This window comes from Oncorhynchus clarkii, chromosome 5 (genome assembly GCF_045791955.1).
Source record: "Oncorhynchus clarkii lewisi isolate Uvic-CL-2024 chromosome 5, UVic_Ocla_1.0, whole genome shotgun sequence".
In the NCBI taxonomy this organism is placed as follows: domain Eukaryota; kingdom Metazoa; phylum Chordata; class Actinopteri; order Salmoniformes; family Salmonidae; genus Oncorhynchus; species Oncorhynchus clarkii.
The window spans coordinates 69,611,702-69,639,347 of record NC_092151.1 but is presented as its reverse complement, the minus strand read 5'-3'; the positions used below and the strand labels follow the sequence as shown (position 1 = coordinate 69,639,347).

The 27,646-nt window shown below is 39.6% G+C and overlaps 2 protein-coding genes across 2 annotated transcripts in view; both read right to left on the bottom strand.

The window, feature by feature from the left end:
• Positions 1 to 22,391, bottom strand: part of LOC139409744 (uncharacterized) — a 100,201-nt gene extending 77,810 nt beyond the window's left edge. Inside the window, exons 1-6 of the mRNA XM_071155131.1 lie at positions 22,249 to 22,391; positions 20,910 to 20,951; positions 19,950 to 20,023; positions 19,236 to 19,304; positions 19,056 to 19,161; positions 8,635 to 8,770 (exon numbers count right to left, since the gene is read on the bottom strand). Of these exons, the coding sequence (XP_071011232.1) occupies positions 8,635 to 8,770; positions 19,056 to 19,161; positions 19,236 to 19,304; positions 19,950 to 20,023; positions 20,910 to 20,951; positions 22,249 to 22,387 (566 nt within the window). The 5' untranslated portion in view covers positions 22,388 to 22,391. The remainder of the gene's footprint in view (positions 1 to 8,634; positions 8,771 to 19,055; positions 19,162 to 19,235; positions 19,305 to 19,949; positions 20,024 to 20,909; positions 20,952 to 22,248) is intronic.
• A 446-nt stretch (positions 22,392 to 22,837) lies between these two features.
• LOC139410190 (inactive N-acetylated-alpha-linked acidic dipeptidase-like protein 2) overlaps positions 22,838 to 27,646 on the bottom strand; it is a 288,454-nt gene continuing 283,645 nt past the window's right edge. The window contains exon 14 of the mRNA XM_071155649.1: positions 22,838 to 26,513. Coding sequence (XP_071011750.1) covers positions 26,327 to 26,513 — 187 coding nt within the window. The 3' untranslated portion in view covers positions 22,838 to 26,326. The remainder of the gene's footprint in view (positions 26,514 to 27,646) is intronic.

Sequence of the window (27,646 nt, the reverse complement as noted above, 5' to 3'; positions counted from 1 at the left end):
GCCCACCGCTCCCAAGTATACTACTCGCCAATGTCCAGTCTCTTGACAACAAGGTAGATGAAATTCGAGCAAGAGTTGCCTTCCAGCGAGACATCAGAGATTGTAACATTCTTTGTTTCACGGAAACATGGCTCTCTACGTTATCAGAGTCGATACAGCCACCCGGTTTCTTCACGCATTCTTCACGAAATCTCTCTGGTAAGAAGAAGGGCGGGGATGTATGCCTTATGATTAACGAGTAGTGGTGTGATCATAACAACATACAGGAACTCAAGTCCTTTTGTTCACCTGACTTAGATTTCCTCACAATCAAATGCCGACCGCATTATCTACCAAGATAATTTTCTTCAATTATAATCACAGTCGTGTATATCCCCCCCAAGCAGGCACCTCGACGGCCCTGAAAGAACTTCATTGGACTCTATGTAAACTGGAAACCACATATCCTGAGGCTGCATTTATTGTAGCTAGGGATTTTAACAAGGCTAATCTGAAAACAAGGCTCCCTAAATTTTATAAGCATATCGAATACACGACCCAGGCTGGTAAAACTCTGGACCATTGCTACTCTAATTTCCACGATGCATACAAAGCCATCCCTCGCCCTCCTTTCAGCAAATCTGACCACGACTCCATTTTGTTGCGCCCAGCCTATAGACAGAAACTAAAACAGGAAGCGACCGTGCTCAGGTCTCTTCAACGCTGGTCCAACCAATTGGATTCCACGCTTCAAGATTGCTTCGATCACGTGGATTGGGATTTGTTCCGGATAGCATGGACAATAACATTGATGTATACGCTGATTCGGTAAGCAACTTTATTAGCAAGTGCATCGGTGATGTGGTACCCACAGTGAATATTAAAGCCTTCCCCAACCAGAAACCGTGGAGTGATGGCAGCATTCACGCAAAACTGAAAGCACCAACCACTGCTTTTAATCATGGCAAGGCGACCGGAAACATAACCGAATACAAACAGTGTAGCTATTCCCTCCGCAAGGCAATCAAACATGCTAAGCGTCAGTATAGAGACAAAGTAGAGTCGCAATTCAACAGCTCAGACAGTATGTGGCAGGGGCTACAGTCAATCACGGACTACAAAAAGAAAACCAGACCCATCTCAGACACCGATGTCTTGCTCCCAGACCAGCTAAACTAAACCAACTAAACTTCTTTGTTCGCTTTGAGGACAATACAGTGCCACTGACCGCTACCAAAACCTGCGGGCTCTCCTTCACCGCAGCCAACGTGAGTAAAATATTTAAACGTGTTAACCCTCGCAAGGCTTCCGGCCCAGACGGTATCCCTAGCCGCGTCCTCAGAGCATGCGCAGACCAGCTGGCTGGTGTGTTTACGGACATATTCAATCAATCCCAATCCCAGGCTGCTGTTCCCACATGCTTCAAGAGGGCCACCATTATTCCTGTTCCCAAGAAAGCTAAAGTAACTGAGCTAAATGACTATAGCCCTGTAGCACTCACTTCCATCATCATGAAGTGCTTTGAGAGACAAGTCAAGGATCATATCACCTCCACCCTACCTGACACCCTAGACCCACTCCAATTTTCTTACCGCTGCAATAGGTCCACAGATGACGCAATCGCAATCACACTGCACACTGCCTGAACCCATCTGGACAAGAGGAATACCTATTTAAGAATGCTGTTCATCGATTACAGCTCAGCATTCAACACCATAGTACTCTCCAAACTCATCACCCTGGGTCTCGACCCCAACCTGTGCAACTGGGTCTTGGACTTTCTGACGGGCTGCCCCCAGATGGTGAGGGTAGGAAACAACATCTCTACTCCGCTGATCCTCAACACTGGGGCCCCACAACGGTGCGTTCTCAGCCCTCTCCTGTACTCCCTGTTCACCCATGACTGAGTGGCCATGCATGCCTCCAACTCAGTCATCAAGTTTGCAGAAGACACTACAGTGGTAGGCTTGATTACCAACAACGACGAGACAGCCTACAGGGAGGAGGGGAGGGCCCTCGGAGTGTGGTGTCAGGAAAATAACCTCACGTCAACAAAATAAAGGAGATGATCGTAGACTTCAGGAAACAGCAGAGGGAGCACCCACCTATCCACATCGACGGGACAGTAGTGGAGAAGGTGGAAAAGTTTTAAGTTTAAGTTCCTTGGCGTACACATCACAGGCAAACTGAAATGGTCCACCCACACAGACAGCGTGGTGAAAAAGGTGCAACAGTGCCTCTTCAACTTCAGGAGGCTGAAGAAATTTGACTTGTCACCAAAAACACTCACACATTTTTACAGATGCACAATCGAGAGCATCCCATCAGGCTGTATCAACGCCTGGTACGACAATTGCTTCGGTGACAACCGTAAGGCTCTCCAGAGGGTAGTGAGGTCTGTACAACGCAACACCGGGGGCAAACAACCTGCCCTCCAGGACACCTACACCACCCAATGTCAGAGGAAGGCTAAAAAGATCATCATGGACAACAACCACCCGAGCCACTGCCTGTTCACCCCGCTATCATCCAGAAGGCGAGGTCAGTACAGGTGCATCAAAGCTGGGACCGAGAGACTGAAAAACAGCTTCAATCTCAAGGCCATCAGACTGTTAAACGTCTTATGGCTGCAGGGGCAGTATTGAGTAGCTTGGATGAAAAGGTGCCCAGAGGTGCCCAGAGTAAACTGCCTGCTCCTCAGTCCCAGTTGCTAATAGATGCATATTATTATTAGTATTGGATAGAAAACACTCTGAAGTTTCTAAAACTGTTTGAATGATGTCTATGAGTATAACAGAACTCATATGGCAGGCAAAAACCTGAGAAAAATCCAAACAGGAAGTGGGAAATCTGAGGTTGGTCGATTTTCAACTCAGCCCCTATCGAATACACAGTGGGATATTGGTCAAGTTGCACTTCCTAAGGCTTCCACTAGATCAACCGTCTTTAGAAATGTGTTTGAGGATTCTACTGTGAAGTGGAGCCGAATGAGAGGGGAATGAGTCAGGAGTCTGGCAGAGTGCCACAGGCTGGTCACGCTTTTGATTTGTTTACCAAACGCGCTAACAAAAGTAGCTATTTGGACAAATGATGGACATTATCGAACCACCAATTATTCCAATTATTGTTCCACCAATTATTGTGGAACTGGGATTCCTGGGAGTGCATTCCGATCAAGATCATCAAAGGTAAGTGAATATTTATGACGCTATTTCTGACTTTTCTGACTTCTCCTTGTTTGGAAAATGGCTGGATGTTTTTCTGTGACTAGCGCTGACCTAACATAATCGCAAGGTGTGCTTTCGCCGTAAAGCTTTTTTGAAATCTGACACAGCGGTTGCATTGGGGAGAAGTTTATCTATATTTCCATGAATAACACTTGTATCTTTTATCAATGTTTATGAGTATTTCTGTAATTTGATGTGGCTCTCTACACTTTCACCGGATGTTTGTTTGAGACAATGCATTTCTGATCATAACACACCCATTTCAAATTAGGTTTTTGGACATAAAGATTAACTTTATCAAACAAAACACACATTTATTGTGTAACATGAAGTCCTGTGAGTGCCATCTGATGAAGATCAAAGGTTAGTGATTAATTGAATCGCTATTTCTGATTTTTGTGAGCAATTACCTTGGCTGGAAAATGGCTGTATGGTTTTCTGTGACTAGGTGCTGACCTAACATAATCGTTTGGTGTGCTTTCGCCGTAAAGCCTATTTGAAATCGGACACTGTGGCTGGATTTACAAGATGGTATAAAATACTTGTATGTTTGAGGAATTTTAATTATGGGATTTCTGTTGTTTTGAATTTGGCGCCATGCAATTTCACTGGCTGTTGGGGAGGTGGGACGCTACCGTCCCATATATGCCAGAGAGGTTAATGGCTGTGATAAGGGAAAACTGAGGATGGATCAACAACATTGTAGTTACTCCAAAATACTAACCTAATTGACAGAGTGAAAAGGAGGAAGCCTGTACACTATAAAAAATATTCCAAAACATGCATCCTGTTTGCAACAAGACACTAATGCAATACTGCAAAACAAATGTGGCAAAGCAATTCACTTTTTGTCTTGTATACAAAGTGTTATGTTTGGGGCAAATCCAATACAACACATTACTGAGTACCACTCTCCATATTTTCAAGCATAGTGATGGCTGCATCGTGTTATGGGTATGCTTTTAATCATTGGGGAGTTTTTCAGGATAAAAAAGAAAAAGAATGGAGCTAAGCACAGGCAAAATCCTAGAGGAAAACCTGGTTCAGTCTGCTTTGCACTAGTCACTGGGAGATCAATTCACCTTACAGCAGAACAATAACTTATAACACAAGGCCAAATCTACAATGGAGTTGCTCATCAAGAAGGCAGTGAATGTTCCTGAGGGGCCGAGTTACAGTTTTGACTTAAATTTACTTGAAAATCTATGGCAAGACCTGAAAATGGTTGTCTAGCAATGATCAACAACCAATTTGACAGAGCTTGAAGAATTTTAAAAAGAATAATGGGCAAATGTTGCACAATCCAGATGTGGAAAGCTTTTAGACTAAAGACTCACAGCTGTCATTGCTGCCAAAGGTGCTTCTATAAATTATTGACTCATGGGTGTGAATAGTTATGTAAATTTAGATATTTCAGTATGATTTTCAATAAATGCCCAAATTTATAAAAACATGTTTTCACTTTGTCATTATGGGATATTGTATGTAGGTGAGTGACAAACATATTTTCAATCCATTTTGAATTCAGGCTGTAACAACAAAATGTGGATTAAGTCAAGGGGTATGAATACTTTCTAAAGGCACCGTGTGTGTGTGTGTGTGTGTGTGTGGGGGAACATCTATAGTTAATTCGGAAAGTATTCAGACCCCATTACTTTTTCCACATTTTGTTACATTACAGCCTTATTGTCACGTTCGACCAAAGCGCAGCGTGATTTGAATACATCCTTCTTTAATGAAAACTAAGAACACTTAAACAAACTATACAAAACAACAAAACGAACGTGAAGCTATATATAACGAGTGCAGACACAGGCAACTAACCATAGACAATAACCCACAAACTATCCAAGGCATTTGGCTACCTAAATATGGTCCCCAATCAGAGAACGATAAACAGCTGCCTCTGATGGAGAACCAATCTAGGCAACCATAGACATAAAAACACCTAGACTGGAAGAGCCCCATAAACATACAAAAACCCTAGATAGGAGAAAAAACACATATCACCCTCGACACGCCCTCGACGCTCTGGACTGGGTACTGTCGCCAGACGCTCTGGACACCTCAGGGCGAGTGCAAGGAGCAGGAACAGGGAGTACTGAACTGGTGACACCTCAGGGCGAGTGCGGGTAGCAGGCACAGGACGTACTGGACTGTGGAGGCGTACTGGAGGTCTAGAGTGTAGAGCTGACACAACCCGTCCAGGCTGGATGTTTATTTTCACCCTGCAAATGCAGGGCACTGACACAGGACGCACTGGGCTGTGCAGACTCACCGGAGACACAGTACGCAGAGCCGGCACAGGATATCCTGGTCCAAGGAGGTATACTGGAGAACAGGAGCGCTGAGCCGGCACCCTCCTTCCTGGCTGGATGCCCATTCTAACCCGGCCAATGCGAGGAGCTGGAATAGAACGAACCAGGCTAGAATAGCGCACTGGAGACACCGTGCGCATCTCTGCATAACACGGTGCCTGACCAGTTACAAGCTCAACACAGTAAGCATGAGGAGTTGGCTCAGGTCTCCTACCTGACTCAGCCAATCTCCTCATGTGCCCCCCCCAAAAAAATCTTGGGGCTGCCTCTCGGGCTTCCATGCTAGTCGTGTACCCACATATTGTCGCCAATCCATCTCCACCTGCCTCCATGGTAGGCGATCCTCTCCTGCCAGTATCTCCTCCCACGTCCAGGATCATTTACCGTCCAGTATTTCGTCCCATGTCCATGCTGTCTGCTCCATCATACGCTGCTCCTTCTTTTCACGCTGCTTGGTCCTTGTTTGGTGGGTTATTCTGTCACGTTCGTTATAACGAGGAGACCAAAGCGTAGCGTGATTTGAATACATTCTTCTTTAATGAAAACGAAGAACACTTAAACAAACTATACAAAATAACAAAATGCTCAAATAAGCAAAGAGAAATTACAGTCAATCACTACTTTAACTTCTCTAGGGTAGGGGGCAGCATTCTGAATTTTGGATGAAAAGTATGCCCAAATTAAACGGCCTGCTACTCGGGCCCAGAATATATGATATGCATATAGATTTGGATAGAAAACACTTTAAAGTTTCCAAAACTGTTAAAATAGTGTCTGTGAGTATAACAGATCTGATTTGGCAGGCGAAAACCTGAGAAAAATCTGTTCAGGAAGTTTTCTTTACATTTTTTATTTTATTTTTCTATTCAATGCCATTACAGTAGCCATTGACTTAGGACTCAATTTGCAGTTCCTATGCCTTCCAGTAGATGTCAAGTCTTTAGAAATGGTTTCAGGCTTGTATTCTTATAAATTAGGGAGTAAGACCAGTCTGAATGAGTGGACCCTGGCGTGTCACAGAGCTTTTTCATGCGCAATCCCGAGAGAGTGCATTTCTTGTTTACCTTTTATGTTGACGACGTTATTGTCCAGTTGAAATATTCTAGATCATTTAGGCTAAAAACAACCTGAGGATTGAATATAAACATCGTTTGACATGTTTCTATGAACTTTACGGATACAATTTAGATTTTTTTGTCTGCCTGTTTTGACTGCGTTTGAGCCTGTGGATTACTGAAGAAAACGCGCGAACAGAACTGAGGTTTTTGGATATAAAGAGACTTTATCGAAACAAAATGAACATTTATTGAGTAAATTAATGTCTTCTGAGTGCCACCATTAGAAGATCATCAAAGGTAAGGGATTAATTTTATCTCTTTCTGAGTTTTGTAACGCTTCTGCTTGGCTGGTTACTGTTTGTAATAATTTGTCAACTGGGCTATGTTCTCAAATAATCGTAAGGTATGCTTTCACCGTAAAGCATTTTTTTTAAAATCTGACACAGTGGTTGGATTCACAAGAAGTTAATCTTTAAACCTATGTAAAATATGTTTTGTTTTCTGAATTTTTATAATGAGTATTTCTGTATTTGAATTTGGAGCTCTGCAATCTCACTGGATGTTGGCCAGATGGGACGCTAGCGTCCCACATACCGTAGAGAGGTTAAGGTATTTCTGTTTGTTATTTTTAATACATTTGCTAACATTTCTAAAAACCTGCTTTTGCTTCATCATTATGGGGTATTGTGTGTATGTAACAGTATAGCTTCCGCACCTCTCCTCGCCCCAACCTGGGCTTGAACCAGGGACCCTCTGCACACATCAACAACTGACAGCCACGAAGCATCGTTACCCATCGCTCCACAAGAGCCACGGCCCTTGCAGAGCAAGGCGAACCACTACTTCAAGGTCTTAAAGCGAGTGACGTCACCGATTGAAACGCTATTAGCGCGCACCACCGCTAACTAGCTAGCCATTTCACATCGGTTACATGTACATTGATGAGGGAAAAAATATTTTATACATTTTAGAGTAAGGCTGTGACATAACAAAATTTGGAAAAAAGGGAAGGGGTCTGAATAGTTTCCGAATGCATTGTATGCAGAGTTACAACTTTACCACTCTGTCACAAAGTCAGCCTGCCTGCCAGGGTGTGATTCATTAGCTGGTCCCCACAGGGTCTTACCATTAAATAATGCAGTAAGGCATGAGATTAAATGACATCATTGAAAAGCATGGCCCAAATTAGATGCAGCACATATGCCCACAAGGCATAGGCGTAGCTTGGATTCATAGATATGAAAAAGGTCAATTCACTACCCATGATAAAGAATGTTCCAAGGGAAAAATGATGGAGGTACAGTAGCAGACACATTCTGTATCAATATTTGAACAAAATGCTAAGGATTCACACGAACACCATGCTGAGGCCAATTTGTACATGAGAAGCCTTCCAATGCAGAACTTCAGAAAAAACTTTCATTGAATAAAAATATCAAGTAGACTCCTATTAATGGTTAAATGCTTCCAATTATCAGACTAATTGACAATGCGAATGGGCACTAGTTTGTACTACATAAACACTGTTAAGGCCAGGTAGAGGGAATCCAGCCATGAGTCTGTATTTCTGAGAAATCCCCTCTCTCACAAAGACAGTTGCTGGCCTTTTCTGCAGAGCCAACACATTTCTCAAGGTGTAAAACATGGGGCATAATGGATGGGAGGCTGCTGACACTAAGAGAGCTGGTGACAAATGTTGATAATTGAAACGATGGGTAGTAACATGCCAGGGGACATGGTTGATGTGGTACAGGGGAATAACTGAAGCCCCCTGACACCACTGTATCTGGGCTTTGGTATCATACATGTTGTTTAATTAGGAAGAATCTATACAATTGGAGCATGTTATAATCTCCTCATGGATATCTGAAATGTGTTGAGTGATCCATTAGAATCTAATCTTAATCTAACTTTGTAGAACACTTAAGTTTCATTTCCCTCCACTGAGTAGGCCTTATTTATTTCCCTATGGTCCAAGTTGATGTGTTATTTTGTCATTAGACTTCTTTAATATGGCAGCTAGCTGTAGTCGTCTGTATTAGTGTAACTTACAACTGGAAGAGTAGGATGAAGTTGAAGGCATGGCTCATAGGCTTGCTGAGGAAGAGGAGCCCCAACACATGGAGATTAGGCTGTAGCTTCTCCTCCAGAGTCTGTCTGGCCGCGTCCTGCTGCAGGAGGCCCGTGTCTGAAACAGAGACGACAGGTTTCAGAAATCAAACCTCCCTGGGAGACAATGCTGTATTTCTGGGAGAAACAGCGATTCCTGGTGACAGGTCCATTTTGGAGAATAAGCGTGAGGGATAAATGCAGTTGGGAATGGTGCGGCTCAGTCAGCCGCTGAGAGCGTAATGGATGAGTGGTGCCATCCTTCAGCGCCGCCGAGGTCCGCAACACATCCCTCTCCATTGCCTCGCCATAGAAGACACACACTTTGATTCTGGGAGTACCTTCTCACTCCACTTTTATGTGGTAAATAATGAATCAGCAGAGAGATGAATGGGAGAGATAGAGAGAATGCAGCGAGAATGCAGTGAGATGAATACGGACAGATCAAAAAAGGAGGTGTTGAGGAGGAGGAGGTATATCAGATCACTGACAATAAGTCATAGCCTGATAATCCTTCTAGCAGCCTAACGGAATAGCAGATATGACAAAGCACATTGAAGAGTTATAACCCTGAATATGAACATAATGCCCGCTCATTCAAAATGTTTAGAAAGGCAAGGACTCCACCGTGCTCCAACTGATAATGCTTTGGGCCTTAACAGTAAGACTACAATGGCAGAGAGAGGAAGTGTGAGAAAGAGATAAAATAATATAGTGCAATATAATAAACTCATATCGCAGACACTCCAAGTGGCTCTTTAGAAATAAGTGCGTTTCTTTCAACACAACACTTGAACAGATTCAGGCATCTGTTTCTGCATGCAGATAAAACAAGCACACGCATCACAAAGCAGTCTCTACATATGGTTTTACTACATCTGGGTGAATGAGACATGAATGGCCACGGAATACAACATACTGTCATTCCTAATGGCACACAAGTTTGGAGACTCGTCTATTAAAATTACAAATAGCTCTCAAAATCAGTTGTGTCAGTCAGCCAGGAATCTCTATAATAAGTCTTTGGCAGCAGAATCAGATTCAATTTTGCACTGCGATAAGACTACTGTACCTCTAATGTAAGAATGAGAGGGGAATAGACTGCAGCAGCTAGAAGGCAATATCAGTCATTTCGCAGAAGAACCCATCTGCTATCCAACAGGACAGCCAAGTCATAAATATGAAGAGATGCAAGATCCCCCACACCTGTCACCCAACTCTCCCCAGCTTTGAGGGAACAGTGAAAGGAACACAAACATAATATTTCTCTGTACACAGCATTTAATGAGTGCTGAATGCAGTATGGTGCTAATGAGTTTGCATAAGCCGAGACATAACAGCCATTGTGGTCAGAGGTTCTTCCTCCTATTGGACAACAATTCAATGGCTAATCTTCAAGTAATATTACAGTATACTCCAAAGGCAGAACACAGCAGGATACAGAATTAGCTATTGATTTATTTTACACCTAGAGTGTCGTATAACTGTGTTTTTAAATGACAGTTATGATATTAGGGGCCTACTGTACGAAGAACTTTGGGAAATATCAGAGGAAGGTTTCTGGTCTCCCAGTGCTGTGATTCTTTGAAAGGATAAAGAGCATAATCTAATCCACCAGAAAATACTTAACAAATATTACAACAAATATTATGGTTAAACTCAAGTATAATAATTGATTAAAAAAAACTATATTTTGGGATAAAAAAAATTCAAAAGGTATAATGCAAATTATATCATAACTAGGACTGGTGGATTTATGTCAAACATGCAGCTAACAAAAATATATTGAAATGTCAGCTCTACTCAAAATTACAACCAAATAATTGCAGCATTACCGCAAAAATGGAAGAGGCAGGTTGAAGGGAGAGATAGTAAGGAACTTGTCTGTCGGCCCTGCATTAATGACCCAAATTGGCTAAATAAAATTGTGATAAATGAAAAAGTATACCAGTTTCATTTAAGAACCAAAAAATGTACAGCTGTGCCATATAGATTGCAAAATAGTTGGGAAGACATTTTCTGGATTCAAAACTTTTTCAATTTATATGATTATACAAAATTCTTGCAACCAATAGAATGTTATTTATAGTAACAGTCAAAAGTTTGGACACACCTACTCATTCCAGGTTTTTTTTTATTTTTATTTTTTACTATTTTCTACATTGTAGAATAATTGTGAAGACATCAAAACTATGAAATAACACACATGGAATCATGTAGTAACCAAAAAAGTGTTAGACAATTCAAAATATATGTTACATTTGAGATTCTTCAATGTAGCCACCCTTTGCCTTGATGAGGTACTCATTTTTGCAGCAATTCGACCATGAAGGCCTGAGTCACACAGTCTCCTCTGAACAGTTGATGTTATAATGTGTCTGTTACTTGAACTCTGTGAAGCATTTATTTGGGCTCCAATCTGAGGTGCAAATAGTTGCCGATTTATGAGGCTGGTAACTCTAATGAACCTATCCTCTGCAGCAGAGGTAACTCTGTGTCTTCCTTTCCTGTGGCGGTCCTCATGAGAGCCAGTTTCTGTCACACCCTGATCTGTGTCACCTGTCTTTGTGATTGTCTCCACCCTCCTCCAGGTGTTGCCCATCTTCCCCATTATCCCCTGTGTATTTCTACCTGTGTTGTCTGTTTGCCTTTTGCCAGTTCGTTTTGTTCGTGGAACCTACCAGCATTTTCTTTCCCTGCTCCTGTTTTCCAGTTTCCCGGTTCTGACCGTTCTGCCTGCCCTGACCCTGAACCTGCCTGTCGTCCTGTACCTTTGCCCCACTACTCTGGATTACCGACCTCTGCTTGACCTAACCCTGAGTCCGCCTGCTGTTCCAGTACCTTACACCCTCTCTGGATTATTGACCCCTGCCTGCCTTGACCTATCGTTTGCCTGCCCTTGTTTAAAGAACAAACGTTTGTTTCTTCAACACTGTCTGAACCTGGGTCATACCTTCAAATATAATAGTTTCATCATAACGCTTGATGGTTTTGCGACTGCACTTGAAGAAACGTTCAAAGTTCTTGAAATTTTCCACATTGACTGACCTTCATGTCTTAAAGTAGTGATGGACTGTCGTTTCTCTTTGCTTATAAAATTGCTATTTTTTGTATACCACCCCTACCTTGTCACATCACAACTGATTGGCTTAAATGCAATAAGGAAAGAAATTCCACAAATTAACTTTTAACAATGCATTCCACGTGACTACCTCAGAAGCTGGTTGAGAGAATGCAAAGAGTGTGCAAAGCTGTCATCAAGGCAAAGGGTGGCTACTTTGTTTAACAGTTTTTTGGTTACTACATTATTCCATATGTGTTACTTCATAGTTTTGATGTCTTCACTATTATTCTACAATGTAGAAAATTGTTTTAAAAAATCAAGAAAAAACCTGGAATGAGTAGGTGTGTCCAAACTTTTGACTGGTACTGTTTTTACAAAAATGTTTATGGGGGATTGGAAATGATTCAGACAATTACATTGATGGAAGTCACAATCTATCTTCAATATTGAAGCGCTGATCTACCCCCTAAAAAAATGGCATAATCTAACCAACAATAAAGACTTTGTAAATAATTCACCAGGCCAAACGTCAAAACTGAGTAAGTACACTGATGAAATGAACAACAACAAACGTGTAATGATTTTGAAGCTCAATAACATAACTGATCCCCCTTTCTCTATCAATAAAATCCAGAGGTCTGTTATACCTTCTCTATAACATAGCCCGTATAAAATGTGTTATAACTTCTCTTTAACATAGCCCGAATAAGATGTGTTTTAACTTCTCTATAACATGAGATAATTAATTTTGAACCTTTTCAGTTTTGCATTTGTTTTGATGTTTATCATGCAATGTCCCCGTGATGAATGGGATATCTGTGTTGTGCTTATTGGAATCCATTCTAAACCAGACAATATGTAACAGATAGCAGCTGCACATTTTTTTGCCCAGAGAAATCCATCTTTTTAATAGCTCTCTTATTAAATCCCAACAAGCTAACCTGTATACCAGGACCATGAGCGCGTAATTGAATCATGGAATATCAGGCCATTGCAAAAGCTATCAGATGACACTGTCAACCGGGCATATAAATTAAAGCAGCATCTAGCCAAAGGAAATACTGCTCTGGTCACATACGTGACAGTAATAAAGCAATTATTTAGCATTAGAGTTTTATTAAAAACTATATTAACAGGGATGTGTGATCAATTTCAAGCGTTTTATGACCATAATGGCAGGGCTAGCATGAAAGGCACCTTGGTCATGTGATATGATAGAAAGATTGCTCTACTTATCAGCACAATGAATAAGCTCAAATAACAAAAGGTAGAGAAAAAGGAAGCTAAAATGCAATGATTATCCTCGTTGAGTGTAAAATATAATTGATTTTGACCAAGATAATTGACATTGCCAAGATCATAAAATAGTTTGATTGACAAACACATTTAGAGACTCATCATAAAATCCCTTGAGAGGAGTGATCTACAATATTAGTACTTGACTCTTGAGTTTAGATCATTAGATACAGGCGCCATTACTATGTAAAAGAGGTGCATCAGTGGATATGTTTCCCTGGTGTAGTCAGGGACAGATAAGGCCACCTCCCTCACCCTGGAAAGCAGCAGAGATTCTGAAAAGCTTTCATAAACAAGCCTCAAGTTCCACACACTTTTTTCTGATAGGGCAGCCACTTTCCATCCCTCCATTCATCTTCATTAGCTGACTATTCCCTCCATCTCTTGTCCAAAATACTTAATGTTTGCCTCCATGGGGCCCCGGCCTACCCTGATTAGTTAGCGCTGATGCTGTTGGATTCCTGCCTGCGTCTTAATCCCCTCTGCTGATGTTCCTTGCTGCATTTCACACCAAAAACAATACAGCCACCATCTGTTTCAGGGACCCAGGCATTTCATGTGGTACACACTATCTCCTCACTAACTAATGACAAAAAAGCACACAAACAAATATATTCTCTATTAATTAGGGAACCAGTTACATTTAACACTATTAGACTGATTGTTAAAAGGAGAATCTCAGCTAACATGTAGGATCAGAGAGAACTGCTATCCTACTAGGTAGGTTAATGATGACGCAGGTCAGGATATTCCTCCACTTGCAGAATACTGTTTATAAAAATGTCATTTTCACTAATGTTATTTGGGCCTCACAGGAGAAATGCAATCTCAAAAGAGAGTATCAAACAATCTGGATCCGCACCAATTTCCAACAGCTGGGCACAATTAACAAGCATTATGTGATGGTGAGGTCCGGAAACCCCTGGAGATAAGCCCATGACTGACAAAGCAGAATGCAATGCAGCACTACATGTGGACAAATCAACTCCTTTATCTAACTGTGGATGGTTCCTGGATGTTCAGACTGAGCACAACAAAATGGTCAAACATGTTACATCAGTGCCTTCATAAAGTATTCAGACCCCTTTACTTTTTCAACATTTTGTGATGTTACAAAGTGGGCAGGGTTGGGTAGTAAAGGATTACAAAGAAACAGTAACTGTAATCCATTATGTTACCAGGAAAAATATTACTTTTAAATGATTACTTTTAAATTCAGAAAGGAGGTTTTCAAAAACATATCTTTGACACTTCTCTGTTTACCCTAGGACATTAAAATCAGCATTGGGAAAAGGTGCAAGTTTAAGTTTGTTCCACCTGAGTGAGTCTAAACACAAGTCAGAGACCACTATGATGACACTCCAAATGGGTTTAATGGATCGCGAAAAAAGAACAGGAATAGGCTTTTGTAGGCTACAGTCCAAGCTATGTCTTCCATTGGAGTGACTGCTGCCAGCATCCAAAGATTATGCAACTTGAATAAACACTTGGAGGTAAGGATGACAGCAGTGGTGTAGTCTACGACGAGATGATATCAGTAATTATTGATATCCACATAGAGCATTGATGTGAATAACACTGCTGCTCTCTCATATAGCTATTTGCACCTTACGGATTGTGGTTGTTGTGGATGGCTGTTCACAAATCTAAATGTGTATTTTAACCCAAAATTGGTTGAATTCAAGAAGTTTAAGCTGCCTATCAATCAATGTTTGTGAAACCAGTGGACAGCCAGTGAAAAATGTGCTCATACAACAGCTGAAGCAAAAGTGGGGCATTCATTGCTCAATCTAATTCATGCTGATAAATATTTTTTATCCATAGGCCTCATGAATACCTGTGAATAACTATGAAATAACACATATGGAATAATATAGTAACCAAAAAAGTGTTAAACAAATCAAAATATATTTTACATTTGAGATTCTTCGAAGTAGCCACCCATTGCCTTGACGACAGCTTTGCACACTCTTGGCATTCTCTCAACCAGCTTCATAAGGCAGTCACTTGGAATGCATTTCAAGTAACAGGTGTGCCTTGTTAAAAGTTCATTTGTGGAATTTCTTTCCTTCTTAATGTGTTTGAGTCATCAGTTGTTTCGTGACAAGATAGGGGGGGTATACAGAAGATAGCCCTATTTGGTAAAAGACCAAGTCCATTTTATGGCAAGAACAGCTCAAATGAGCAAAGAGAAACGACAGTCCATCATTACTTTAAGATGTGAAGGTCAATCAAGTGCAGTCGCAAAAACCATCAAGCGCTATGATGAAACTGGCTCTCATGAGGACCGCCAGAGGAAAGGAAAACCCAGAGTTACCTCTGCTGCAGAGCATAAGTTCAAATAATTGCTTCAAGGAGTTCAAGTAACAGACACATCTCAACATCAACTGTTCAGAGGAGACTGCGCGAATCAGGCCACGGTCGAATTGCTGCAAAGAAACCACTACTAAAGGACACCAATGAGAAGAAGAGACTTGCTTGGGCAAAGAAACACGAGCAATGGACATTAGACCGGTGGAAATCTATCCTTTTGTTCTGATGAGTCCAAATTTGAGATTCCAACTGCCGTGTCTTTGTGAGACGCAGAGTAGGTGAACGGATGACCGACGCATGTGTGGTTCCCACGGTGATGCATGGAGGAGGAAGTGTGATGGTGCTTTGCTGGTGACACGGTCAGTGATTTACTTAGAATTCAAGGCACACATAACCAGCATGGCTACCACAGCATTCTGCAGCGATACGCCATCCCATCTGGTTTGCTCTTAGTCCCACTATCATTTGTTTTTCAACAGGACAATGACCAAACACACCTCCAGGCTGTGTAAGGGCTATTTGACCAAGAAGGAGAGTGATGGAGTGCTGCATCAGATGACCTGGCCTCCACAATCCCCCGACATTACCCTAATTGAGATGGTTTGGTATGAGTTGGACTGCAGAGTGAAGGAAATGCAGCCAACGAGTGCTCAGCATATTTGGGAACTCCTTCTAGACTGTTGGAAAAGCATTCCAGGTGAAGCTGGTTGATAGTAGCCAAGAATGTGCAAAGTTGTCATCAAGGCAAAGGGTGACTACTTTGATGAATCTCAAATATAAAATATATATAACACTTTTTATATATATAACACTTTTTTGGTCACTACATGATTCCATATGTGTTGTTTCATAGTTTTGATGTATACACTATTATTCTACAATGTTGAAAACTGTAAAAATAAAGAAAAGCCCTGGAATGAGTGGTGTGTCTAAACTTTTGACTGGTACTGTATATGAAGATAAAAACACTAATATATCTTGATTACATAAGTATTCAACCCCATGAGTCATTACATGTTAGAATCACATTTGGCAGTGATTACAGCTGCAAATCTTTCTTGGTAAGTCTCTAAGAGCAAGTCTTTAATCTAAGAGCAAGTCTCTAATCTTTCTGGGTAAGTCTCTAAACTATCTAGAGGAGTAAAACAAGGTTGTCCACTATCGGCATATCTGTTTATTATTGCCATCGAAATGTTAGCTGCAAAGATTAGATCAAACAATAATATTAAGGGATTAGAAATCCGTGGCCTAAAAACTAAGGTGTCATTGTACGCTGATGATTCATGTTTTCTTTTAAAACCACAATTGGAGTCTCTCCACAGCCTCTTAGAGGATCTAGATACTTTTGCTATCCTCTCTGGATTAAAACCAAATTATGATAAATGTACCATATTATGTATTGGATCACTAGAAAATGCACATTTTACATTACCATGTAGTTTACCAATTAAATGGTCTGACGGAGATGTAGACATACTCAGTATACAAATCCCAAAGGAAAGAAATTATCTCACTCCAATAAATTTTTATAGAAAGTTAGCAAAAATAGATAAGATCTTGCTACCATGGAAAGGAACATACCTGTCTATTTGTGGAAAAATCACCCTGATTAACTCCTTAGTTATATCACAGTTTACCTATTTGCTTATGGTTTTGCCTACACTTAGTGACCTGCTTTTTAAATTATATGAACAAAAAATATTCAATTTTATTTGGAACGGCAAACCAGATAAAATATGAATTTGGTGGGCAGAAATTATAAAATATTAAAGCATTAGACCTCTCACTAAAGGCATCAGTCATACAAAAGTTATACTTAAATCCAAACTGGTTCTCTAGTCAATTGGTACGAATGTCTCATCCTATATTCAGGAAGGGCCTTTTCCCCTTTATTCAGATTACACCTGCTCACTTTCAGTTGTTTGAAAAGGAAATAATCTCCAAAATATCTTTCTTTTTTAAACAAGCCTTAGAAAGTTGGTTGCAATTTCAGTTTAATCCACCTGAAAGGACAGAACAAATAGTACAACAAATATTGTGGTTAAATTCAAATATACTAATTGATAAAAAAAACTGTATTTATCAAATACATTTTTAAAAAAGGTATACATTTAGTGAATGATATCATAAATAGGACTGGTGGAGTTATGTCGCACATGCAGCTAACACAGACATATGGAAATGTCTGCTCTACCCAAAATTACAACCAATTAATTGCAGCATTACCACAAAAATGGAAGAGGCAAGTAGAAGGGGAAAAAAGTAAGGAACTTGTATGTCGGTCCTGTAGTAAAGAACATAAATGGTTAAAGAAAAGTGTGATAAATAAAAACATATACCAATTTCATTTAAGGACCAAAAAACTGACAGCTGTACCATATAAATTGCAAAATAGTTGGGAAGAGATTTTCGATGTACCCATTCCATGGCACATGGTTTATGAATTGATACGCAGAACAACGCCGGAATCAAAACTTTGCATTTTTCAATATAAATTACTATACAAAATTATTGCAACTAATAGAATGTTATATATATATGGGGGATACAATCTTCCCAGCTCTGCAGATTCTGCTGTGAGGAGGCAGAGTCATTAGATCATTTATTTTGGCATTGTCCATATGTAGCTCATTTTTGGTCACAGTTCCAGGAATGGCTGAAGAATTTCAACATTTGCCTAGAACTAACACTACAGATAGCAATACTGGGTGATTTGAAAAGCCATAGTCAATCAATCAATAATATAATAATTATTTTAGCAAAAATGTTTATTTTTAATTTACAATCTGTAGAAGCTATGAGAATAGGAAGGTTCAAATATTTTGTGAAGAATCATAGCACAGTTGAAAAATATATGGCAAGTAGAAATCCGAAATGGATGATGTTGAGAGACAGATGGGAGGGGTTGAATGGAGCTGAAGGGTGGGACTAATATCAAGATAAACAATGTAAAGCATATTGGATCTGTAAAATGTATATAGGTTCGGAACTTTTGTGAAATAGCATAGTTACAAATAGAAATCAAACTGGATGGACATCAGAAATAGAGGAAGGACTAAGAACAAACAAGAGAACAATTGTAAGTAGACTGTGTCTGTATAATATGTATGGATTGAAGGTAGAAGCCGAAGTGTTTATTAGTTTACTCCAATTGGGGGATCGGCGGAAGGGTTTGCGGGGAATAATAATAAAGGTATATTCTTTAAAAAAGTATGTATGTCTATATAGGTATGTATATATGTGTATATATATGCATGCGTGTATGGATATATATATTTACCAAAAAATAAGGGGGATTGGAAATGATGCTCTAAGAGCTTCACATACCTGGACTGTTCAATATTTGCACATTTTTATTTTGTACAATTCTTCAAGCTCTGTCAAGTTGGTTGTTGATCATTGCTAGACAAATATTTTCAGGTCTGGCCATGCATTTATTTTTACTCATAAACTTATTTAGGCTTGCCATAACAAATGGGTTGAATATTTAATGACTAAAGACATTTTAGCTTTAAATTTTCCACTTTGACAGTATGGGGTACTGTGTGTAGGCCAGTGACACAACATCTCAATTGAATCCATTTTAAATTCAGGCTGTAAAACAACAAAATGTGGAAAAAGTCAAGAGGTGTGAATACTTTCTGAAGGCACTCTATCTGTACTGTTTGGGTGACCATTTGCAATGGTTTACCTGCTTCTTCCCCATCCTCCACCTCCTCTTCCTCCTCCTCTGTATTAGTGAGAACAGGCTCCTCCAATCCAACGTCTTGCATTAGAATTCGCTCTGTCTCTGTAGTCTGAAAAAACAAGGGTTTAATATCCTTTAGTTAAAAAAACATGACAATAAAACAGTGTTTGATATAGACTTTACCTTCAATGACTCAATCTGGACAACTTGGCATCGCTGGAGCAGGTCAACAAAGAGGTATATGAGGAGAGCCTGACAAGAAAAATGAAGGGAACAACTTGTGAATTCTAGGAAAGTGCATCCTCCTCACAACAAATAAACCATTATCCACTCTCCCAATGCCCTTAAAACCCACAATAACATCGACTGCTAGGCCAACAAATGGTCTCGGCTGATAGCGTTCTATCTGACCTGAGAATAGGTTTTATACCTACTTGAGCGATGTAAAAAATAAATATCATGACACAACATCAGCACAACAATATATCACAACATATGAACACATCCTGAAATTGAGCATCCAATTGAATGAAAGTTTGTAATCAAAATAAAATAACTGTCCTACAGTACCATGTGACCTACAATAAAATAATATTGTAGGTCACATGGTACTGTAGGACAGTCAGTTAAGAACAAATTCTTATTTACAATGACGGCCTACCCCAGCCAAACCCGGACGATGCTGGGCCAATTGTGCACCGCACTATGGGACTCCCAATCACGGCCGGATGTGATGCAGTCTGGATTTGAACCAGGGACTGTAGTGACGCCTCTTGCTCTGTGATGCAGTCCCTTCGACCACTGCACCACTCGGGAGCACTCATATAGTACAATGGCGCTAAGCTTACACAGTACTTACATGGCCATTATGTTCCAGTTAAACAACATCAAACTCACCTGCACAAAGAAACCAATTATAAAGGAGACCAGGAAAGGCACGAGTCCTGCATGTGCTATTGTGACAGGAAGTCCTGCAATATATTGTACATCATTTCAGTTATAAAAGTACATAGTTACAAAAATAATCATGAACAGTCTATAATTTATCACTGAAATCATCATTTTTCATTTAGATATATCAAATTCAGTGGAGGCTGCTGAGGGGAGGATGGCTCATAATAATGGCTGGAACGGAGTTAATGGAATGGTATCAAACACATGGAAACCATGTGTTGGATGTATTCGATACCATTCCACTGATACCTCCCCAATTAAGGTGCCACCAACCTCCTGTGATAGAATTTGATTTGAATATGATTTTATATATTTGATACCCTACAGGTCATAAACCGCTGTATGAATAATTTCGCAAAAGACAATACGTTCTGTTCATAAATAGAATATGACTCTGGTACAACCAATGACTGTATATATGGATGGACAAAGCCTTCGATCATCATTCATTCCTATGTGAGAACTCAATAGCACATTGAAGCCAAATGAAGTCAGTTAAGATGGCGTCTCATGGAGACATAACATGCATAGTTTGAGCTACTCCCGGAAGTGACGTTGCAGGCTAGCTCAGTTGTGCCCCGCCCCCTCTCAATGAGTAACTCAAATTGAAGGCCAACCGGGGTACTGCAGGCTCACATTAATTATCCTTATCTTCTTCTGTGTGTGATTTTCAAATAATTAGTTCGACATACATCTGGTGTTTTAAAAGCAATTATTGGTACCATTATTCTCTAATAAACATTTTTTTATTTACACGAAGATTGACCACGAAATTTGACATTTTTCCATTCACTATAATTGGGATCCTGTTTTCTGCTAACAATACCTGCAGTACCGCGGTCTGCCTTGAACATCTGTGGCAACAATTACTGAGGCAGACGTTCCACCCTGAATACAACTCACCTAAGATTCCAGTTCCCAGTATCGTTGCAATTGACATAAAATCTAGAAAAATGTGAGACAGAGAAGTTACACATGAATCCTAACTTGAGATAGCCTATATGTTCATAACTCTTCATGCAAACCTGCCATTGACATCAATACATGATTTACATGAATGTTTCATTCGTATTTAGAGTATTTGTCCAAACTCCTTTCATATTTACTTTAACAATAGGTGGGATTGACCCAACATGACAAACTATCATGTCCAATAAGGCAAGGGGCAAAACTACAAATTGTCTACCCTAGTGTCTGTAAATAAACAAGCAGTTATAGACTATCTATTGACATGGTGCACAAGGTTGTTCATAAATATTTCAGATCCCGGTAGATAAAGGTATATTCATTACATCTAGCAGCACCTGCTGGTGCATCCTGCCCTGGGCTATTCAATCCCCAGATGGGCATGTGCAAACCTCAGGTTAGAAACTCATAACAGACAAGTTACAGAAATGCTTGCAGAACTTATTATTATTTATTGCCATAAATAAATAAAACGTACATGGATATACAACGTACATTTTCATGTTAGAAAAAAATGTGTAAATTATTTTGGGTCGTTCTTGGCCTGACATCCTTTTCATCAAACTGTTATTACGTTTTCATCATCATCACATCCTGCTTAATATTCTCACATCTACAATTTGGATTCACACATATGGTCGTTTATAACTACAAATGATGTGTCATCAGTCTCTTTATGTCCTTTTACTTTCAGCTGTTGTAAGTGCGACTTAAAAATGACACTCCCTGAAAGACAAGAAGCTTGAATACAATAAGAGCTGCATTTCCAAACCCACCATAATGGAGGTTTAATGACAATGAAATTAGCTGCATTGGAATGATCTAATCTCAGTCAGTGTGTGTAAAATTGTGTTTCATATGTGTTTAATATTAATCTCTAAGGTTTTAGCTACAGTGACTGTAAAAAATAAAAAACCTATGAGCTTTATGAATCGCCTTTGTTATGGTCCGTCTAGGCTAGCCTACGCATGATGAGGAGCCACGAAAACGTACTGAAATGGCCAGGAACAAGCTCCAGTGCGCATCAGCATCCAGTAGGGTTGTGCAGTGGCATGATGATTTCACAGACCAGCAGTATGTTTTTAGCGAGTGCTTTCCTACATTTACCACAACCTATTTGACTGAGCGTACAAAGTGAAGTTTGAATTAGTGAAATGGACCAGGTGCATTCATGCTATTTAATTGTCTGTCGGCGTGGGGTGAAATTATCACGGAAAAACATCCTGTCGCGGTTTTCAACATCCATTCAAATGCTGCTTTTTTTTCTGATACTCACAGCACTGCAGGTAAATTAATCTCAATTTCCAGGGTTTATCCTGGTTTTTCCGCGTAATTTTGATGGACATAGTCGTGACATGGCGCTCAGAAATGGGATATGGGCTTTGAAATATTTCTTCTGCGGCGGTCGCCATCATTTCGTCGTCGTCCTCCTATCCGTACTAAATCCACTGCACCTGGGATCAGAGCAGTGGTAAAGCGCGTGCGCGGGGGATGTTTGCTACCAAGCGCATCCGTATGTAAATAGGAAACCTTTTTGTGGTATAATTGAGACATGTTGATAAGGAATACGACATTACATTTACCAAGGCGGTCTAGTGGTGTATACACTGGGTGAAAATCCTAAAATTATAACATCAATTAGGTAGGCTACATAGTTTACCACTTCCAATACCATGGACAGCGACGCCATACCGGATAATCTAATATTCGGTTAACACAGTGAAACTACGCTTGGGGGAAATTTGAGACCATTTCGGTGGTCTCTGGAGATCTTTCATTGAATTATGCTGGAAATTGTCATAAATACTGTCGGTTAATTCCGTTTTCATCAAATACATGAGCAGAAAGATAACGGATCATGAAGGTTACTTTTAAACCTCCCTTTTATTAGACATGGGGAGTAAATTATAGCATATTTCACATAGAATATTTACAACATACTAAAAAACGTGTAATATCATACCAAGGGAGTTATCAAGAGACGCGTTGGACTTTTACCAATACCAAACCATTCATTCCCAATAATTGAGGAATTGTATAGTATTAACAAAAATATTTCACAACTGTGATGAATGAATTCAGTTAATAATGCATTACACTAAAACTGAAACTAAACTATTTCCATGTAGATGTCAACCATTTCATGTATTCCTTCATTGGATAAACAGACTTACAGCCTACATAATAATACAACTAAGCACTTCCTCAAACTGCCATTTTCCTATAACACCGTTGATGATGGCAGTCATTTTTGGCAGTTATTTCCAATGTCTTTAAAACTCTTTAACATATAAAATACTGTAAAAGAACAACAAGATCATGCCAATGTAGCGTTTATTGCATATGATACCAATGACATGGGGATTCAATACATGATAGTTCCGGCTTGACCAGCTATATTAAGATACATTTAAAGAAACAAATCCCAAAGGAATTTCAAGTGGCCAAAACCCTGATACCTATTACTTAAGAGACTAAAGACATGATCACAATTTACAACAATATAAGACTGGGTAAACTCACAATCAAGATGCTTAGTGCAAATACATGCAATATTCATGCAAGTCAATGCAGTATTTCATGTAACACATCATGCAACACATCTAACTTGTGCAATATTATATGATTGTACAAAGCATCACATAAATAACTGTACAATTGAAGACATTTGATATAGCCTATTTGAAGCTCATGGTCCAACTAAAAGCTACTATATTCGGAGGTACAGTAAGAGCATAACAATCTGCCATTTCATACTACATACTACAGTGAATGATGGAACTACTTCCATACTTACCATGCTTCCAGATAACTCATACCAAAGGCTTGTTGCTGTTACCTTATAAAACCTTTGCTTATGTAACAAAAAAACATTCACCTGTTCACCTGTTATAAAGGGCATTTTATATGCTACTATGCATGAACAATGTCAACTTCTTAATGATAAAATAAATTAATACAAATCCTGTAATAAAGTTATGTAATGGTCCTCCGAAGAAGTCCGAAGAAGATTATTAATTGACCAATTTGAAGGAATGAGACAACTGGCTTTTTATAATTTCTTATTATTTTCATGCCACTAAAAATGTAGTAGGCCTACTGTTGTTGAATTAATCCTAAACTAATAGGGTTTTATACAGCACACACTTCATTTTTGGTATCGAAATCAAACAGATTCCTCTATTCAAGCAAAATAACAATGTACACATGTACTATTGACATCAGCCGAAGAACCTTTCTTAAAGCATTCATGATTTTCAAATAAAGGCACGTACATCATTTAAAGCTTAGCTAATATTGTAGTCCCTGAATGAAGTGTTCCTAAATAGCCATTCCATTTCTTTTGAAAAGTTAAGTCAAGTACAATTTCTTTAACAAAATATCATTAAATCCTTATTATGAATTCCAGTGACCTTTATATCACAAATTTGTAAAAACGTTATCAAAAACACAATCACTAGTGCAAATGTCTTATAATGATGACAATAATGATGATGGACAAAGGATTACTAATTGTAATTGATTACTCCTATTGGCATAGGAGACTTTTGGAGACAGTTCCACTACCTTCAAAATCAACATTTATCCTTGAGATGGACACAACAGCATTACATAACCCTGCAATTAAGAAAATATCACTTAAACCCTCAAAAAATAAGCAAAACAAATGACGTAAATTGCAATATGCAGGTTGTCATTTATTGGTATGAATGATGTACTGGAGGCCGCTCTGAAGGGTAGTCACTAGCTGGCACAGCCACAATGTAATAAAATCTGATTTAAAACATAACCCTAACCACACTGCTAACCTTATGCCTAACCCTAGCCCTAAATTAAGACCAAAAAGTGATTTAAAAAAAAATATAATAATTTGTACGATATAATATAGACAATCTTGACTTTGCCTCAAGCCCTTGTAGTGGAAATCGCTCAGCGCTGCCTCAGACAAGATTCATCCCAATGAATGTCAACGCTCATGCAAAAATAACACATGAAGTCTACCATGAACAAAGCATAACAAATAAGTTAAGTCAAATAACAGCTACTGTAATACTACACATTTCATCCTTACTGTATGTACAAATAGGGAAAGTGAGGTTTGTTTTGTCGACAACCACACTACTCTTGTCCGTTGGTATTGCCATTGCTTCTATATCAAAGTATTGCAGAGACTTGCCTGTTTTTAATAACATTGATCATTGGAGGACTCCAAGTAATTCACAGTTATTAGAAAAATACGGATATCACATTTCACTTTGGGTGCGAGACATTATCAAAGATGAATTATTATTTTTCAATACATCAAAGTAGAAGAAAAAAAAACATCCAATCAAAGCACACATCTGGTAGAGAGCACTTTACTGTGCTGGTTATTGGATTCAATCATATGGTGCATGAGACACTGAAAAATAGAATCATACAAAATGCAGTTTTCAGGGACTTCAAATCAAATTTAAGCATCCTTAAAGCCAGCTTGGGTCTGCAGTCAAGACGGTAATGCGTATGACTAGTATAAGAAGTACGGTTGAGCATGTCAACTGTCAAAACAGGCCATGTCACACCACTGTCACTGTTTACCTCACCAATCATGCCTCTGTAAATATAGCTAATTTCTCACACACTTACTATTCTCCTCTGCTCTGTCATAGATACACATTTGCCTTGCCTGTAGAAAATCACAAGGAACAATGAGAGCAGAACAGAGGGTTGTTGTGCTTTCAGCAGAACTAAGAGCATGGAATGGTGTCATACTGTATGTTTTGTTTGAATGTTTAGACAGAGGCAGAGATTGTTCAATAGGGCATATGAGCATAAACACATCCAGCTGGCCTTATAGTGTTTATCCACTCGTGTAAAAACATGCTGTAGTCAATGACGCATTACTCACTTCAAAATGCATGTTTATCTATCAAGCTCTGCGTGGTTGTGAATCGCTCTGTCTTGTAGATTTAGCTCACTCCTGTGTTCCAGTGTTTCTTCACGTTCTCAGTTTATACGTGCCTGCCTGTCTGGCGATGTTCCAGACAGCCAGACAGACATGTATAAATGAGGCATTAGGACATCTTGGATAGCCCAGCACTTTCATTGACAGCCAGAAGGATCTAGAAGAAATCAACATTGCTTATTGAACGTTTCGTAAACCTGAACACAGTAGGCGCTCAAGAAGAGTAGTGCAAGAAGGGGTCCCGGTCTCTTCATATTGCTTTAGTGTGATCTCTTTGTAAAAAAAAAAAAAGTGCCACACTTCATTGTGCAGAGTGAACTTAGGTATCTGAGGCACGTATGCAGATACCATTGGTCTAGGCAGTGCAGCCATACAGTGCCTCTAACCTTGGCTGATTGGATTCGTTGGGTCAATTTGTGTCATCTGGACTGTTTTCAAAGAGGTCAAGCCCACAGCGAATGAGTTTTTCAGCTGAATTGATGGCGTTTATTATCAGTGACAGAGACTTGTTTACAGCGTTGTGTTTTAGTGGATCCAGGGGGTACTTCAGTATGGAGAACTGGGGGACCTTCCCATTCAGACTGTATAACAGGTTCCTGGATCACAGGGGAACAAACAGACCACGGGTAAGTATTCACATTCACTAACTGCTGATTTTCCTGTAAAAAAAAAACCTCTTCATTAATAATACCTACTGTATAATTGCTTGACACTGTAAGATATATTGTACATACAAAATGATCTTGTCACACCCTGTTTTCTGTCAAATATAGGTTACACAATACTGTTGGAAACACAAAACCTTCCCTGTCTATCTATCTGTTTCTCCATCTTTCACACATCCCCTTGGCGCCATCTGGACACAGTAGCAAGAATCAATCTAATTTAGAATCTCAAAACTAAACAGCAGTCAGATACATTTCATGCTACAGGCCATGGTGTAGTCATTTGTAGGTAAAAAATGAGCAGCTTTTGGATCGTTCCTCTTCATGCGTCTGAATCGCACATTGATTTCTTTGGAAGCTGGCTGCACAGACCCTAAGCAGAATAAATAAGGCAATTCTTCATATGTAAACAGGTTAGCCTGCCATCATGACCTTCAGGCTTGAGTTTATACAGTGATTAAGCTCCTCTTTTCTGTGGATGAGAAACACTTTTTAACTTTCAGGTCCCTTTGAGGCTGACTGAGGAATAATTAGAGAACCATTTTGTGTTCCCCTAAAAGGTATGGTTGAGCTTCATTCATGTGAATAAATTAGACTACCCCCCCAGGGCCTAGGATAGGCTGTTGATTGAAGAGTGAACTACTGCATAGGGTCTCATGCAGAACTTGATCCATCTCTCAAGGCCACTCATGCTGCAGTGCCAAGGACAAGCGAGTTCACTAAAGTTCTTATAACTTGTGTCTTTCTGAAATTTCAACATGATGTTGTAGTAATAAAAATGTGAACATCAATTGGTTCTCACTTTACATACATGCACCCACATACACATACATAATATGTTAGCCCTCAATACTATTTCTTGCCCTTGACCAGGCGCTTACTTTTATACTGTAGGACAAAGCAGTTTTGAATTGTAAGGCATTCTTGTTGTCAGAAAGGCTGCATGGTGAAATCCCTCCAAGTGTAAGGATATCTAATATTGATCTCAAGTCCCTTGTAACCCTGCATACTCCTGCACAACAGAACAAACTAGGTTTAACTACACTAGTCTGTTCCCCCGGTGT